At 41.4% G+C, this 17,552-nt stretch overlaps 1 protein-coding gene across 2 annotated transcripts; it reads left to right on the top strand.

Annotated features, from left to right (window-relative positions):
* The first annotated feature begins 1,948 nt into the window (after window positions 1-1,948).
* On the top strand, window positions 1,949-15,589 carry LOC106670874. 2 transcript variants are annotated; one of them, XM_024227708.1, is made up of 17 exons: window positions 1,949-3,170; window positions 4,538-4,681; window positions 4,753-4,823; window positions 5,049-5,300; window positions 5,367-5,591; window positions 9,791-9,945; window positions 10,987-11,091; window positions 11,149-11,305; window positions 11,364-11,513; window positions 11,575-11,652; window positions 11,961-12,536; window positions 12,595-13,156; window positions 13,228-13,295; window positions 13,353-13,493; window positions 13,545-13,688; window positions 13,745-14,026; window positions 14,085-15,589. In XM_024227708.1, the coding sequence occupies exons 1-17, from the start codon at window positions 2,859-2,861 to the stop codon at window positions 14,431-14,433; spliced, it is 3,771 nt and encodes a 1,256-aa protein (XP_024083476.1). In that variant the 5' UTR covers window positions 1,949-2,858; the 3' UTR covers window positions 14,434-15,589. The 2 variants fall into 2 exon arrangements, with proteins under 2 accessions (XP_024083476.1, XP_024083475.1); XM_024227707.1 differs by having other exon boundaries at window positions 13,225-13,295.
* The last annotated feature ends 1,963 nt before the right edge of the window (window positions 15,590-17,552 follow it).

Genomic DNA, 17,552 nt, shown 5'->3' with positions numbered 1-17,552 from the left:
CCCCCACCTCAACTGTTCCAGAACCCGCATTTTATATCTACTCATGAAACGTTCGAATAGTTACAGGTTTCCGTTTGACCCCGAATCACCTTTGACCTCATTAACCTTTGAACGTTCCAACAGTTTCAGGAATTCATTTGACACCGTTTCATCGTTGACGTCATTAAAGGATGAAACGTTCCAAAAGTTTCGAGTTTTCCGTTGATGCCATATCAACTTTGATTACTTGGACCAGTGAATCGTCAGTGGCATCATCTACGGAATATTAAAAAAATCCTCTAGTTTGATCGTTTTTCGACAACAAAAACCCGTCGAAACTCTTTATTTTCTCTTGGCACGGTCCAAAGTGGCCGGAAAGGGTGAGCGAGAAAGTGAGGGGGTAAAAAAACCCGGTCCGCAGGCCAACTTCTGAAGGGGCGGAGAATGCATTAGCGGGGTCGGGCGGGAGGCCGTCGTGCTTCAATCCGTCCCCGGAGGCGGAAAGAAGGCTTTCAGCCCTTAATTTCATTTCGTGTGAGACGTCCTCCGATCCGGGTTGCATTAGTTTCCAATTATGGCTTGTGAAGGCGGGGGGGCAACGTATATCCCCAGCTATGCCGGCGTCAACCCGGAATAATGCTCTTTCAGCTTCATTCGCCTTTTTTTACTGCTCCAGAAACGTGTATTAAAAATAATTAAAAACCCCAAAATTTTAATCCGCCCCAAATCTCCGTTTGATGGTGACCGTTAAAAAAATGGGTCGATTCGGGGCGGTAGCCATCCTCTCGTTGTCTGGAAATTAAAAGAATTACAACTCCTCCGAGTGTAGTGTTCTCTTCTTTATGACCTGTTCCATAACAGTAAAAAAAGTGTTGAGGAACTCCGGTGATTATATTCCTCTGGAGTACATCATCTTTAAACTCCATCAACAATTGGGACGGTCCAACGGTTTTCGTTTGAAATCACCAAAGGTGAAACGTTCCAACATTTTCAGCTTTTCGTTCGACGCTGCTTTGTTCTATTCGAAATTATCCAATGAAACGTTTACATTTGAACCCATTTCACGGACAGCTACCATTTGAACATTCCGAATGATGCGGATTTTGCTTGATACCTTTTTATCTTCGACGTTATTGATAGATAAAACGTTCCAATAGTTTCAGGGTATCATTTGACGTCGTCAACCATTTAAACGTTCCTAAAGTTTCAAATTGATGTTTGACTCCATTTTACCTTTGGCGACATTACAACATGAAACGTTTTTATTAGAAACTATTGTTTCAAGTTTTCGCTTGACGCCTGTCACCTTTGACTTCATCAATCTTTGAAAATTTCCAACAGCTTGAGGTTTTGTTTTTCAACAATAGTTAGTTCCCGCCGAAAGTAACAGTTGGAATTGGAACGTTTCAACTGTTCCTAATGGTTGCTTCAATCGAGATTCGTCTTTGACGTCACTAACAGTTGAAAAGTTCCAAGAGTTCCAGTTTTTCTATTGGTTCCATTTTATCTATGACGTCATCAAACCATGAAACGGTCCAAAAAGTTCAGGTTATCTTTAGACGACATTTTATCTATGACGTTATCGTTTACTACCATTTAGTTCTTGTCGATATAAACTGATGATACGCACCAAAAGTTTCAATTTCTCGCTTGATAAATTTCACGTTTTTTCTGAAAGCTGGAACGTTCCAAGTGTTTCAATATGTTTTGTCTTTGGCGTCACTTACAGTTGAAACCTAAAAGTTTCAGGTTATGGTTAGACGTCATTACACTTTGACGTCATCAACCGCCAGAACGTGCCAACTGTTTCAAGTTTTCGCTAGACGCCATTTCACATCTGACGTGATCAAACTTCGGAACGTTACAACTGTTTCAGGTTTTCGTTCCCAACTCTGACTTAACTAACTACTACAATTTCACGTTTTATCGCCCGCCCAGTCTGACCCCGGTTCGTAACCCGGACGTTTCTTTATCGCACTTGTATCAAGTTTACAAATCTAATCTGTGATAGTGTAGATCCGGCATTTCTGAAAACCGGCCCCAGTCTTTCCCGCTTTGCAAAGGGGAAACTCACCGGCATGCAATATTACTCCTGGAGTTTACTCTGTAAATAATGATCCGTGAGGGCTTGCACAGGGTTGGGGGTGGCGGTGAGGGCATAAATTATGAACACTTCTACTGTACACAATGGGGCCGGTTTTGTACACCGTGATTCTACCGTCGTAAGCGAACGTGAATTTTTTTTTTTTTGTGGGTGGAGGGTTTTAAGGTTTTCGCGTCCGTCTTCCCTGCCATGTTTCAACATTCAACGAGACTTCACGAACTGTTACCTATACGAAATTCGAATTTAATTTATTCATTGAGGAAGGCGTTTTCAACCTGGCGTTAATGGGTTCTTCAGGAAACAGGGTCGCGATGACGCTCTTAATCCCTGGGATTAACGAGCCCCTTCGGAAGACAGTGGCTTTTCACGTTTTCAACCCTTTTTCAACCCCCTTTGTACGATGATCCAATCAGCTCTTACAGTCTTCATTCGTCCTTGACTCTCCTCCTCAGGCGAGGGTAATGAAGCTGGAACGAACGACACGGCAGTGACTTAAAATCAACAAAACCTACCCATCTGCAGGATTGTTTAGAACTTGTGATAATGGTTTATTGTTTATCGGAAGGTCGACCCCCGCACCACCAGATAAATAAGACGGCAGTACCGTTATTAATATTCAATTAGGATCTTATCACGGCCCCCTCCGAGGGTGAGCGAAGGGAGGAAATGCATAAATTCATGAAATACAACTTTTCATCTTAGGTCGTTTAATTTTGACCGTGGGAACGGGACGGGACGATAACCATCCCTAATTGTATCAGTTGAAAGACGGCCGATGATCGATCTCTATTTTTACAGACTGTATTTGGCTGTGATCTACCCGGAGTCGGAGTCGGGGGTGCAGAGGTCGGTGAACAGGACCCTACTCGGGACCCAGTCGCCGCCTTTCCCCCTCACCCCTCTCTACACCGCCCTGGACGGCTCGCCGGCAGGACTCGAGTCACTCTGCGCCCAGTGGGAAGGTAGAACCGTCGTGGCGGCCCTGGTCCTCGCCGGCAGCGGAGGCCTTGCTGCCGTCGGGCCGGCCCTGGCCGCCAGGATTGCGGCCGTACCCATGCTCTGGGTCGGACAAGCGCCGTTTGTACAGGTAAGCCGAGGAAAAAAGACAAAAATAGGGAAAACTAGTGTAAAATGTAAACCTGGCCGATGCTAATCGATGAAACGTTCCAAACGTTGTACCAGTAGATTAATTTCTTTCCATCTTTGACGTCATTAACAAGTGAAACGTTCCAATTGTTCCAAATAGACGTTTCAGTTTGGTTCGACTTTGGCATCACAGAACGTTGAAATGTACCAACTATTTCAAACGTAGTCATCTCCGGCGTCAGTAAAAATTGGAACGTTTCGACTGTTCCACTTAGTTGATTCTGTTTCTTTCATCTTTATCATCATTAAAAGTTGAAACGTTCCAAAAGTTATAATAGGTTAATTTCCTTTCATCTCTGACGTCATTAACAAGTGAAAGGTTCCAACTGTTTCAAATAGTCGATTCAGTTTCTTTCCTCTTTTAACATCCCTAAAGGGTGAAACGTTCCAACTGTTCCAAATAGACGTTTCAATTTGGTTCGACGTTGAACGTTGAAATGTAACTCTTTCAAATGGCCATTTCCGCCCTAGTCATTTCCGGTGTAACTAAAAATTGGATGGTTTCAACTGTTCCACTTAAGTGATTCTGATTCTTTCATCTTTAACATCACTAAAAGTTGAAACGTTCCAAAAGACGATAGGTTAATTTTCTTTCATCTCTGACGTCATTACCAAATGAAACGTTCCAAAATTAACAAATAGTAGATTGTCATCGCCTTTGACGTCATCACCTTATGAAACGTTCCAAAAGTTACAATAGGTCAATTTCCTTTCATTTCTGTCGTCAGTAACAAGTTAACGTCATCAACTCGTGATGATTTCCATCTATTTCATTCAAATAGACGTTTCAGCCGTAAAATCTCTTACGTCAGTGAAAAGTAGATCGTTCCAGCTGTTCCAACTAGTTGATTCAATTTCTTTCATATTTAATAGAAAGATGAAATGTACCAAATATTTCAAAAGACCATTTCAGCCCTAGTCATCTCTGCGTCAGTGAAAATTGTTACTTTTCAACTGTTCCACATAATTGGTTCTGTTTGTTTCATCTCTGATGTCACACCGAAAGTGTCAAATTACCGTTTCAATTGTTCCTATCTTATTTTCATTTATTGTTTCTATTTTTACTAAACGGTGTAACATTTCTTTACTCTCAAAACTTTTCAAGTTGTCGCTCTATTCCTGTTCACCTTTGATCACAACGGTTTGTTCCAGATCGATCATTTTTCAATTTTCGTTTATGTGCCGATTAGGTCTTTGCAATGTTTATATAGATTCTTGAGTATGATGAGGCTTGTTCGCGCGCTTATCATCAGATGTAGCGCACTTATCTTCGATAAAAAGCAAGTTTTAAGGCAAACTTTTTTTTAGGAACCTTTAGGCGCACATGTGATACGAGTCGGACCAACGGAAAAAGAACTGGCCCAGGCCCTCCGCTCTCTACTGGTGACGTCCCACTGGCATTCCTATAGCCTGCTCTACGCCGGGCCGACGGAAGGGCTCGACCCGCAGAAGGTGAGAGAAAACAAAACGCCTCAAATCGGTCGGACGCCTGCAATTGACACGTATAATTGACCTGTCCACAGGTGAAGTGGCTTAGGGCGCCGCCCCTCAACCCTACCATATACAGGATGTCACCGACGTCCGTCAACAAGAGGTAAAATAAATAAAAAAGTTGATATTTCTTCTTTTAAGGGGTTGACGTGGTTCCTTTTTAAGATGAAGGAAATGGGGATTATGTAAATTTTTGTAGCCTGGAGGTTCAAGCAAATCCGGCCTTGTCAACTAGCAAGACAACCCCTTTTCTACCAGAACTCGGGATCAAACATCACTAGAGTATTTTTTTGTTTGTTTTTTGATTGGCGATACCTCGGATTTTCAGGATCCTTCACCGGCTGTCCCATTCGAGCAGGGGTGTAATAGTCGTCTGCGCGGACCAACATAGCGTGGCCGGGATCCTTCGTACGGCCACGTCCCTCGGCATGACGGACGGCAACTTCGTCTGGATCTGGGTGGACACCGGAGCAAGCGCCACCCTTGAGACCAGCCTGACTAGCCTGAGGAGGACGAGGTCGACGTACAAAAGGCGGAGGCAGAGGGGCGCCCTTTACGACCGGCCCAAGGGGATCTCGAAGTGAGTGATGGACCCTGCCGAACTGAGGACTTTCTTATCCTTTTGGCTTTTCGTCCGTTTTTCCAGGCTGCCCGTCGGCCTGCTCGCCCTGAGGGCCGCCGTCCCCCCGCCGGATAGACACGTCATACGAGCGAGCGTCAGGCTCATGGTAGACTCGATGAAGAAGGCGGCGAACCGCGTCTGCTCCAGGCTAGGGGTGCCGACGATCACGAGGAGTCAATGGAAGGTGGCGACCACCTGCTGGGCCAGGCAGCCACTCGAAATGGGAGAATTCACAAAGGAGCTTGTCAAGTAAGTATTTATGTCCTTAAAGCATACATGAGAGAGTTGTCAGGGTGTCTATTTTATCTTTAAATCCACATTATCACGGCATTTTAAAAGATTTCCTACAGTTATGACCATGGATTGATCAACCGATCATAATACCTCATATCTAACAACATCTCGCATCTAATATCTGACATCTAACCTCTACCATTTCACGAATTTCCTATTGTTCAACTGTTTCATGATTTCCTATGACGTCATCGTCAGGTTTGCGTTTGAAGCCATTTACATCATCAACCGGTGAAACTGTTCTAAATATTTCAAGTGTTCGCTTCACTTCACCAAACCTTGAGGCGTTCCAAAATGTTCAGGTTATCGTTCGACGCCATTTCACTTTTGACGTCATTAGCCGTAGACACGTTCCAATAGTTTCAAGTTTTCGTTTGACTCCATTTTACCTTTGACGTCATTGAAAGAAAAAACGTTCCAAAAGGTTCAGGTTTTTGTTTAACACCGGTTCACATTTGACGTCGACAAACTTAGAATCGTTCCAACTGATCCAGATGGTTTATTCACCCAGCTTTGACTGCATTTTACCTTTGACGTCACTGGAAGATTAAAAGCTTCAAAAGGTTCAGGCTTCGTTTGACGTCATCAAGTGGTGAAACATTCTAACCGTTTCAAATTTTCGCTTGACGTCATCAAACCTTGGAACATTCCAGAAGTTTCAGATCATTGTTAGGCGACATTAGCCTGTGAAACGTTCCTACTGTTTCAGGCTATCGTTCGACGCCATTTCACTTATGACGTTATTAGCCGGTGACACGTTCCAATAGTTAGTTTTTGTTTAACTCCATTTTACCTTCGACGTCACTGGAAGATTAAAAGTTTCAAAGGTTCAGGTTTTGGTTGACGTCAACAACCTTTGAAACGTTTTAAGTTTTCGCTTGATACCATTTCATCTATGACTTCATCAACCATTGAAACATTTCAACAGTTTCAGGTTTTCCCTTGACGCCATTCCACATTTGACTTCATCAACTGAAACTGCCCAACATTTTTCAATGTTTCGTCTGGCATAAATTCCCCCTTCACGTAATCAACCCATGAAAAGTTCCAACTGTTCTAAATTGACGTTTTAGTTTGTTTCATCTTAACCATCATTAACAGGTGAAACGTTCTAAAATTTTCATTTGGCCGTTTCTTTTGTCCTATTTTTGACGTCATTGATAGTTGAAACGTTTCAACAGTTTAACGATTTCGACTTTACCCCAGTTTATGTTTAGGATTCATTTAAGCTCATCATGCGTAACATTTAACATCATTTTCACCAAGTTATGTTAGGTCAATCCTAAAAGCTAAGAAAGTCCTTTTGTAAGAAGTCATTGGTTCGTTGAAAGTTTGTACTTTTCTCGGATTTCCAGTCATATCACCTCATCTTAATTGTGTTATACGTGCTAACCTTCATAAACAATGTGTGATAGGCCAGACACGACCGACCCCACGTTCTCACTTTCGGACCGAACCAGCCGGAGTCTTTGTTTTCCTCTCGTTTTAAACCACCGGGCCGTACAGAAAGACGTACAGGGCTGAAAATTGAATAAATCATTTTCCAGGAGACATGATAACGACTGTTAACGAGTCACCCGCCATCTGGGCCGGCCCGAACGCCCAATTTATCACCCTCCCCTTTTTTTTCTTTCAACCCCTTTCTACTGTTCTTAACCTTTTCCACCCCCTGCGACTTATTAGTACTTCCTTTATTGCAAACTGACTTAATTTTAATTAAAAACAACCCCCTGCCTCCAACCCCTCATCGGACGGGATGGCGTGAATATCCTTCGCGGTAGGCGAGGTCGGCGAATAGGAGGTCGTCCATCATTCAGATCAAAGATAACTTGTTACGCCGTAAAATTACCCCCCCAGGGCGGTTAGTCAATAAAACGTTTCACTAATTTTCAAGTCAATAGGCAAGTCGTGTCGGGGGAAAAGTTATTATGGGATCCCACCTCAACCCCCCCCCCCTTCAGACGCGTTTTGAGAATTGGCCTTCTAGTCAATTAAGAAATTATCAATTCAAATCTAGAATGCCGTTTGCATAAGACGGAAGATTCAATCAAGTACAAAAAAACTCCTAACCCAATTATTTTTAACAAAAAATCTCATTGGAAAACGCCCATTTTGACAATTTGACACTGTTAGAACAGGTTCAATTGACGTCAATAGACACAATTGTGGAAAAACTTTAACGACCAGTCAAGTATTTCCACATTTTCGCGTGCGAGACGATTGCCAGTACTAATACAAATAAACTTAATGGTCAATCAATAAAAATTCATTAGTATAACATGCTCAGTTTTCAACCAATTTACTAAGAAAGTCATCCCACAATGACCTTTGAGGTCAATAATTCAATAGGTCAATATTATTTTTTAAACATTCAAACAAGTATACAGTACGGTTAATACTTAGCAGTTATCTGCACTCTTCTATATACGTTATGTTCAGGATAGTTTAGGTCAATAAATCAATATTTGTGTAATGTTGAAATGTAAAAATTCATTAGCGTGAACAAGTTTAATCTTAAACCAGTTCACTAAAAAAACCGTCCTATAATGAACAGTTGAACTTTGAGGTCAATAAGTCAATAGGTCAATATTATTTTTTAAACATTCAAACAATAATTATAAAGTACAGTAGTCGTTAGTAAACAGTTTTAGTACTTCTCTTCATTTGTTGGTATGCAAGAGATAGTTTAGGTCAATAAATGAACATTTTGGTAATGTTGATATGTAAATTTCGTTAGCGTGAATAAGTTCAATGTAGAACCAGTTCTCTAAAAAATCTTCCCACAATAAACAGATTACCTTTGAAGTCAGTAAGTCAATAGAAGTCAATAAATCAATTTTTTAAATTTCAAATATACATTAGTAGTTAGAAAACAGTTTTAGGGCTTACTTCTCTTTATTAGTCGGTATGTACAGGATAGTTTAGGTCAATAAGTCAATATTTTTATAATGTTGAAAAGTAAAAATTCGTTAGGGTGAACAAGTTCAATCTTCAACCAGATTACTAAATAAAAACATTTCTCACACTGAACAGGTTATATTTGAGACATTGATAGTCTGTAGGTTAATTTACAGATAGAAAAGAGAAAATACTTCACAGATCATTGATCAATTGTCCTAAAAAAATTACCATTTTAAAACAAAATATTCAGTCAAAAAACCGCCTCAGACGAATCGGGTCAATAGTGCCGTTTAATCCAATCAGATGCACGATTTTTTTCCCATTGGCCAATTGACCAAAGCTGAATTTAGGTCAATAGTATAAGTCAATCTTTTGGATGGTAATGAAAATCTATCCTACGGTTAAAACCAACTTGTTTCTTGCTCTGTTTTTTACCCATTGACCAAAGTTGGATCAGGTCAATAGTACATTTTTAGGCAATCTAATTAATTTTAGACAGTAATACTTTTTCAGTATGTGTTCGGCTTGTTTTTTCTGCATTGACTAATTAATCATTTGTTCATTTTAAGGTAAAACATTGACTTTTAGTCAATAACTAGCTAATAGTATAGCCTAAGATAACTGGTCTAATGATTATTTTCCTCTCTATCACACTCTCACTCTCTCTCTGAATCTAGATCAATATAACGTCTAATTGACTTATGGTCAATACCAATCACTGTCACATTGCAATAGAGGTACCTTTGATCTCGGAAGCTTCCTTCAACCGCGTCAATGGGCGACCATTTTGTCATATTGATCAGTCAATCAGTGCAGATTGAAAGGGAGGAAGTAAAAAGACAAACAAACCAGGTCAATGAAACCAATCTAGCCGGAACCAGGTAGAATTGGAATAAAACCAATGATTAAAAAAAGGAGGGGTGGGAAATCAGCGCGGATTTGCACAATTGACGTTGTTTGGAATGTTTTATTGTTTTTATTGTTTACGATGGATCGGGGTGGGGTGAAATATTGTGTGAAGTTGGGGTTGTTAAGGGGGGGGGGAGTGAAAAGTTTCGTGGAATGTTCGGAATGAAGGGTAAGACAAAGGGGTTGAGATGTCTCGGGTCAATTAAAACTGTCCCGTGGGAAGTAAGAAGGGTGTTGGACCCCTCCCTCCTCGCCACCAGTTCTAATTTTCGCCACATCCTGCTATTCATTGATAAACTGTCTTAAAAAGAAGGGATTTATCGTTAATCCGTTAATCCGCGCAGGGAGCTGAAACGAGGAGCCGAGTACAGCCTATCGGGGAAGGGTGCACCGGCGACGAACGAGACGTCTGGACAGAGGAGCCTCAGCGCAAGGTTCCAGATACTCAACCTGGTCCCGGAACAGCCGGAACAGTTTACCCAGCAGCAGCTTCTGTCGAGTAAGTACACTGGCAGTGGTGCAGAACAAAGTGGCAGCTTGTTTTCATAACCTTTCCCCATTTTCATTCAACGCCGAGCCATTAGTCGATACCTCACTGATATCATCGATAGACATTAGAGTTTTCTAAAGTTTCAGCCTGTTTGAACTCATTTCCTGAGGTTCCATGGGTTGGCCAAGATCCCCAATTTAACTCAGTCATCATCACAGTTTAGATCATCATGAAGGTTCATCGAAAATACATCGAGGTATACTAGGCACAAAAGAGATTCTTTAAAATTAGCCATGCTTTTCACTTTTTATCAAATAAGGACGTATCCTGAGGTGCCATGGATTTACCAACATGGCTACCTTAACTTGGTAATCATCACAGCTTTGATGATTACCTATTAATATGTCAGGAAAAGTCAAAACTTGATTGGATCCACTGATGCCATGGAAAGGTTTTTTAGAATTTATAAAGTTTCAGCTGTTTTAACCCATATCCTGATGTTCCATGGATTTACCAACACGGTCGCCTTAGCTGGGCATCATCACAGCTTCGATGATTATGATGATTCGTCGGAAATCCACCGAGGAATTCTAGGCACAAAAGAGGTTTTTCAAAATAGCCATGCTTTTCACTTTTTACCAAATTAGGACGTATACTGAGGTTCCATGGGTTGACCAAGATAGCCACCTTTGCTGGGCAATCGTCACAGATTCGATGATTATGGTGATGACCCAGAAACCAGTCAGGAAAGGTAAATAGATGAGAAAATCCACTGATGTCACCGAAAAGTTTTTCGATTTTCTAAATTTTCAGCTGTTTTAACCTATAGTCACAGTTTGATGATTACCTAGAAACGTGTCAGAAAATGTCAGAAACTGATAGGATCCACCGATGTCATGGAAAAGTTGTAAGAATTTCTAAAGTTTCAGCTCTTTTAACCCTTATCCTGTGATTCCATGGATTTACCAAGATGTGACCTTAGCTGGGCATCAGCTTCATGGTTCGGCTGTCAATATGATGATTTGCGATTATAACTAACGTCTTTTCCAGTGCCGAAGAGGGTCCAGGAGTCGGACAACTGGAAGCAGGTCGGCGAGATCATCGGCTGCTGCGATGTCCGCCTCGAAAGGATCATCTGGCCCGGTGGAAACATAGGTAGTGTCGTCTTATCCAATTCTCCGGATTACCCCTGAATCTTGTCCTTTTGTCCAGGTGGGCCTTGCGGCGGTGCGAGGACGAAGATCAAAGTGGTGACGGCGGTTGCGGCCCCGTTCGTCATGACGTCGGACGCTGCGAGGGGAGGAGGTCAGACGGGCGGATGCCTCAGGGGCTTACCCTGCCAGATAGTCTCTGATTATAACGGGACGAGGTACGAGGTATCAAGGTACCATGTTTGAACTCAGACCGTTGATCATTTTCACCTTAAGGTACACGTACAAAGTGTCATGTTGCTACGGCCTCTCCATGGACCTGCTGGAAGCCGTGTCTCAAGAGCTGGACTTCGACTTCCAACTGTACATGGTGCCAGATTCGATGTTCGGCTCGAGGGTGGTTGACCCGGACGCCGGGACCGTCAGGTACAAAGGATCCAAAAACCAAAACCAAAACCAAAAGACCAAATCACTCGAATGTTTTCAGATGGACTGGCGTCGTCGGTGATCTAGTGTCAGGGAACGCGCACATGGCATTCACCGCGCTCAGCGTCTCCAGGCCGAGGTAAATAATGGATCAAATTACATGAAAGAAAGAAAAAACCCTTCATAAGTGAATAGGTCAATATTAAATAATAATTGACGTAATTATTGACCTATTGACTAATGATCTTTGGTTGGTTCAAATAAGTTCAGAGGAAAGTGTATAATATTGTAGGGTTGTGTTCATGGGTTTAGATAGGACGAGAGACCCCTTTGCCGCCCCCAGACCACAACCGAATTACCACCGACCTCCGCCCCTTTCCTCGAAATATCAATTCACGAAAATCACCCCACGTCCAATTTCTGCCTAATGTTTTCGTTGTCCAACAGGATCGAAGTTATCGACTTTTCGACCCCTTACTACTTTTCGGGTGTGTCGTTCCTGGCGGCACCCTCTCAGAGGACGGACATCCCCCTCCTCGCGTTCCTGCTTCCGTTCTCGCCCGAGCTTTGGATCGCGATATTCAGCTCTTTGAACGTGACAGCTGTGGCCGTGGCTATATACGAGTGGCTGTCGCCGTTCGGTCTCAACCCGTGGGGACGACAGAGGACGAAGAACTTCAGCATGTCTTCAGCCCTTTGGGTCTGTTGGGGCCTCCTGTGCGGCCACCTCGTCGCTTTTAAAGCGCCTAAATCATGGCCGAATAAGTTTCTAATCAACGTCTGGGGCGGTTTCTCGGTCATATTCGTCGCGTCTTACACTGCCAATATCGCCGCTTTGATCGCCGGATTGTTTTTTCATTCTGCGACTGCGACGTACCACGACGACAGCCTACTCTGGCAGAGGGTCGGCTCGCCCAAGGGTTCGGCTTCGGAGTATTACGTCCACAGGGCGAACCAACTCCTCTGGGAGCATATGCAACGATTTTCCGTCCCTGATGTCGCCACCGGGGTTCAATATCTCAAGTCAGTACACACTCCTTAAGTTTTTTTCCACCTTGATACTGAATTTTTGTCTATTTAGGAACGGAACTTTGGATATACTGATAGCGGACACTCCGATTTTGGACTACTACAGGGCGACGGATCAAGGCTGCAAGTTGCAGAAGATAGGAGACGCGATTAACGAGGACACATACGCAGTCGGCATGACGAAAGGGTTCCCTTTGAAAGACAGCATATCGGCGGTTATATCCAAGTTCACGTCAAACGGTTACATGGACATACTCCAGGAGAAGTGGTACGGCGGGCTGGCGTGTTTCTCCATGGACACGGACATGTCTCAGCCGAAACCGCTCGGAGTGACGGCCGTCGCGGGAGTCTTCCTACTCCTCGGGCTCGGAGTCGTCATGGGCCTTCTCATTCTGCTCGTGGAACACCTCTTCTATAGGTACACCCTTCCGATACTGAGGCACAAGCCCAAAGGCACCATCTGGAGGAGCAGGAACATAATGTTCTTCAGCCAGAAGCTTTACAGGTTCATAAACTGCGTCGAACTTGTGAGCCCGCACCACGCGGCAAGGGAGCTCGTCCATACCATCCGCCAAGGGCAGATCACAAGCCTGTTTCAAAAGAGCGTCAAAAGGGTACACCACCTTCTAATAAAAAACACACACATTTAAATCGGAACGAATTTGACTTGAATTTGTTCCAGAAGGAACATGAGCAGAGGCGAAGGAGGAAGAGCAAGGCACAATTTTTCGAAATGATCCAGGAGATAAGGAGGTAAAACAAAACCCCAAAACCTCAATAAAACAATCAACTAATTAACTATAATTAAAGGGTGCAGCAGGAAGAGAAACAAAACAGCCTTATACTCTCAGATGGGGGTTCCTTGCAATCACCTAGGTTGAGGAAATCTAGGAGCCCTCAACTCCTCAGCCCTCCAGACCAGCAGAGGAGGATGTCAAGGCTGCCGACACGGTATGTCAAATGCTACCAAAGGTAAACATAGTTACCATTGTCTTGTTACAGGCTGGAGCTTGCAAGGAGGTTCAGCAAGGACGTGTTCCGGTCCAAAAGCTCGGGCAACCTGGATAGCAGAAGGTTATCGTCCGACATCAATTTCGCGGCGAGTCGTTTCCTCGAGGCGCATAGCTCCCAGGCCATCGGAAGAAGGTAGTTTTATTTCTGCCCATTTTAAACAAATTGTAACCATCTAAATTTCTCGGTAGGTTGAGCAGGGATACGAATCTAAGCCCACCGGATATCAATTCGAGGAGGGCGAGCCATCTGGTACTCACACCTGAGCTGAGCATCGCGAGCAATGAGACACTAGACGACGGTTCTAAGTCGGCGTACCTCCAACCTCCCGAGATCGCGGTCCATCCTCCGGTAAGCCCGAAGAAGCCGGACCTTCCACCGCCTCACCCTGCGACACCTCGGCACCAACCTTTAGCTAAGAGGTTCAGCTATGTCGACACAACAAGTCCTAGCTTCAGAGAAAGGATATCCAGGTAATTTGAGTGTTTGTGTGTGTGTGTGTGTGTGTTTTAAATAAAAAGTGTCGTTTAGGTTTGCCGAGGAGAAGTCGAGGAGCTCGGACGAAGCGACGACTGTGGAAGAGAGAAAACGGAACGCCCCAAGTCTCCTGGAACAGATCAACACGATGCAAGACCAGTTCCCGGTGAAGCCGAAGATCGTCTCTTATGTGCCAAAGAGGTCGAGGAGGACAATCTCGGCAGACACGCCCTCCCTCTCGGTAGAGGAGCCATCCTCATCTGGGCAGACGTACGTCGTACCCGGTTCGACGGCCACCCTAGACCGTCTCAGCAGGCAGGAGCTCATCCAGCTCTCGCACATACCGGAGAACGAGCTGAAGAGGCGTGTTATACAGGCGTTGAAGGACAAAGCCGCCTCGTGAAAACATTCGATACAACGATTTTTTTACTATGTACCATAATTATGTATTACATAAAACAATTCATAAATTATTTAAAAAAGATAGGTATATACCAAATTTTACACATAACAATTTTTCAGATTAAAAACAAAACAAAAACAATATAATATAAGAAAAACCCCTGCCATTCTAATAAAAAATATAAACATAAATATAGGTAAATTATTTAAAACTACTCTCTTTAAATGTATCTAGAACTGTCGAAGAAGAACTTAGATGTCTAGCTGGTCAAATAAAAATAAAACGGGTTTTAGTAGATACTGTTTTGTAAAATATCTATATATATACGGCATGGCCGGGTGGAAGATGAAATTTTTTACGCCTTAATGTTAAAAAGTGGCTGAATTATGTATTCACCTCTGTTAAAACGTGTCCTACCCCCTTTGACCAGCCGTAACCAATCCTCATTGTAAACATTAACCTCTGTATAAAAAACATAACTTTTCCTCTTTGCAACTATTATTAACCTATGTTTGTCCTTATTGTAACCATTAACCTATGTTCGTATATATCACTTTTCCTTATTGTAACCCATCAAACTTGTTTAAACATAACTGTCTAATCCATAAAATTTCCTCATTGTAACTATTAACCTATGTTTGTATAGGTAGTAAATTGTACGTTTAAAGAAGTTTGATGGTTACAATAAGGAAAAGTTATGTTTTGCATACAAACATAGGTTAATGGTTACTTTTGTAACCTTCTCAAACCTTCCCAACCGCCAACACCTATTTCTAACCTAACCACCCCGAACTTTCGTAACCGCGCGTAACCTCCTTCAACTCGCCATAACTTAAGAAAGAAAATCTTTTGGGGGGAAAATGCCTTGCCAGCCCGACGTCCCGGCCAAGCCTGGAAGTATAAATAATAGAACTGGTCTTGTTAGTCTATTTATCAAGTGATATTGAAAAAAAAAAAATTATAAATTATTATTATTTAAGAAGGGGAAAATATAAATATATATGTAAAATTAAAAGAGGGAATTTTAGAGGAGAAACTATAGTAGTGAACGGTCCTTTTATAGTAGGCAAAAGCATATTTGCGAATTGTGTACAGACAGAAGAAAATTATGCCTTCTTTCTTCTTATTCTTTTCAAAATGTTCATTTTTTTAAATGAATTTTGAAAAACCTGTTGACTTTCCATATATTATATTATAAATATATATATAACGATTATATTTGTAAAATTTAAAATAATATTATGAGTCGCAGGACGACTGTGTGATAGATTTTAGAAGTTTAATCGTTTGTTTAATTTTTCCTTATTTCTTTCTGGTAAATTATTCTTTTTTTGTGTGTGTGTGTTCATATTCTGGTTTTTCTTATATTTTTTCAAATTTTCTCACCCCTCTCCTACACCGACCTGGAAGTAGTGATGTCATTAGTTGAAAGGCAATAGCGATCTAGGAGGCACCGCCTCGTCTTTTCATCTCGCCACCGAATGGTGGGGGAAAGAACAATGAAGACACACACGACACACACAAAAATTAGGGTTACAAATTAAAAATAAAAATAAATAAATGAAAAGAAAATTAAAAGAGAAAAACTATATAAAACATATTATGTATATTGACAAAAAAGAGGAACTTCTTTGTATTTGCCTTATAGGTTACATTAGTGACAAAATTAAAAAAAAAAAAAAACAAGATAAACATGAATAAAGAAAAAAGTAGATTTATGAGTCTTTTCAAAAAAATTGTTTTTAAACTTATTATGTACACATGAAAAAAAGAAAATTGTGATCTTTCCATCCTCATGTACACCCGATAAATGAAAAATTAATTTATTTAATAATATTTATCAAAAAATTAATTAAATATAGCTGTTAAGGTATTCAATGTTAGTCTATCCTTAGAACTTATATAAGTGCGCAGTGGTTAGAACATGTGCCTCTAATCTTTCTAAAAAAGTACGTATAATTAAAAACGTAGAACGCCAAATTTTATGGTTTGTTGTTGAAAAAATAAACCCCTGCAATTTGCTCAAACTAATTTAAAAAAAAATAAAGAAAGAAAGAAAAAAACACCTCACAGGAATTGAACATTTTGAGATATTTTGAGAACGAGTGAATTGGAGGGATCCCCGGCGAAAGCGTCGAAATCCAATATTTAAAAAAAAAGCCACTGTGCACGTGCCAAATGCAAAAAATATACTTCATAAATACATAGTTTAAATTTTACTCTGTAAATTTATTTTGTTTTATATATATATATATATATATATATATTTTGTAATTTTTAAAAACCACCCATTGTGTTACTTTTTCAGTTATATATGAGTCGACTGTTAACCTTCATTAGCCCCACTCTAACTCCTTCTAACCTTCCCTATCCCCACTCCTAGTTCTCGCTAACCGTCCATGACCCCCATAATAAATCCCGCTAACCTCGTCATCCTCACTCCTAGTACTAGTTAACCTTCCATTATCCCCTTGTTATCACCATTATATCCTTGTTATCGCTAACGATCCTTAACCCCCACCCCAATCTTCCTTTACCTCCATTCCTAGTTCTCTCTAACAGTCCATAATTCCCACTCCAAGCCAAACCTTCTTTAATCCACACTAATGGTTTTCCCTAACTTTCTCTAGCCACCACTAACCATCCATATCTCCACTCATAGTCGTCGTTAACCTTCTTTATCTCCCACTCCATGCCAGCCCTAAGCGTCCTTTACCTTCATTCATAGTTCTCCCTATCCATCCCTGACACCCTCTTGACCGCCTTAAACCATCCGAAACCAGCCTTAATGATTTTTCTTGGCCTTTACCTCTTAGTCAACTTTACATTTTAACATAGCCACATTTTTTTTATGGGAAAAAGAAGTTTCCTTTGGGTGGACATTATCACACATACACTTTGCCTCTTCTTTTAGTCAATCGTGCCATTTTTCTTCTCTCGAAACGTTGATTGTTTCTACAACTAAAAACTAAGAAAAACTTTTAAAAAATATTGTTATGTACATATTGTATAGCAAATATTTATTGTACATAGGTCTAGATGAAATGAAAATTAATTGATTAAAAATAACAAATATTACAAGAAAAAGTTATATCTAAATGAACAAAAAATTGTTGTAT

This window comes from Cimex lectularius, unplaced genomic scaffold (assembly GCF_000648675.2).
Source record: "Cimex lectularius strain Harlan isolate CLEC.00 unplaced genomic scaffold, Clec_2.1 scaffold248, whole genome shotgun sequence".
In the NCBI taxonomy this organism is placed as follows: Eukaryota; Metazoa; Arthropoda; class Insecta; order Hemiptera; family Cimicidae; genus Cimex; species Cimex lectularius.
This window is presented reverse-complemented; position numbering and strand designations above follow the sequence as displayed.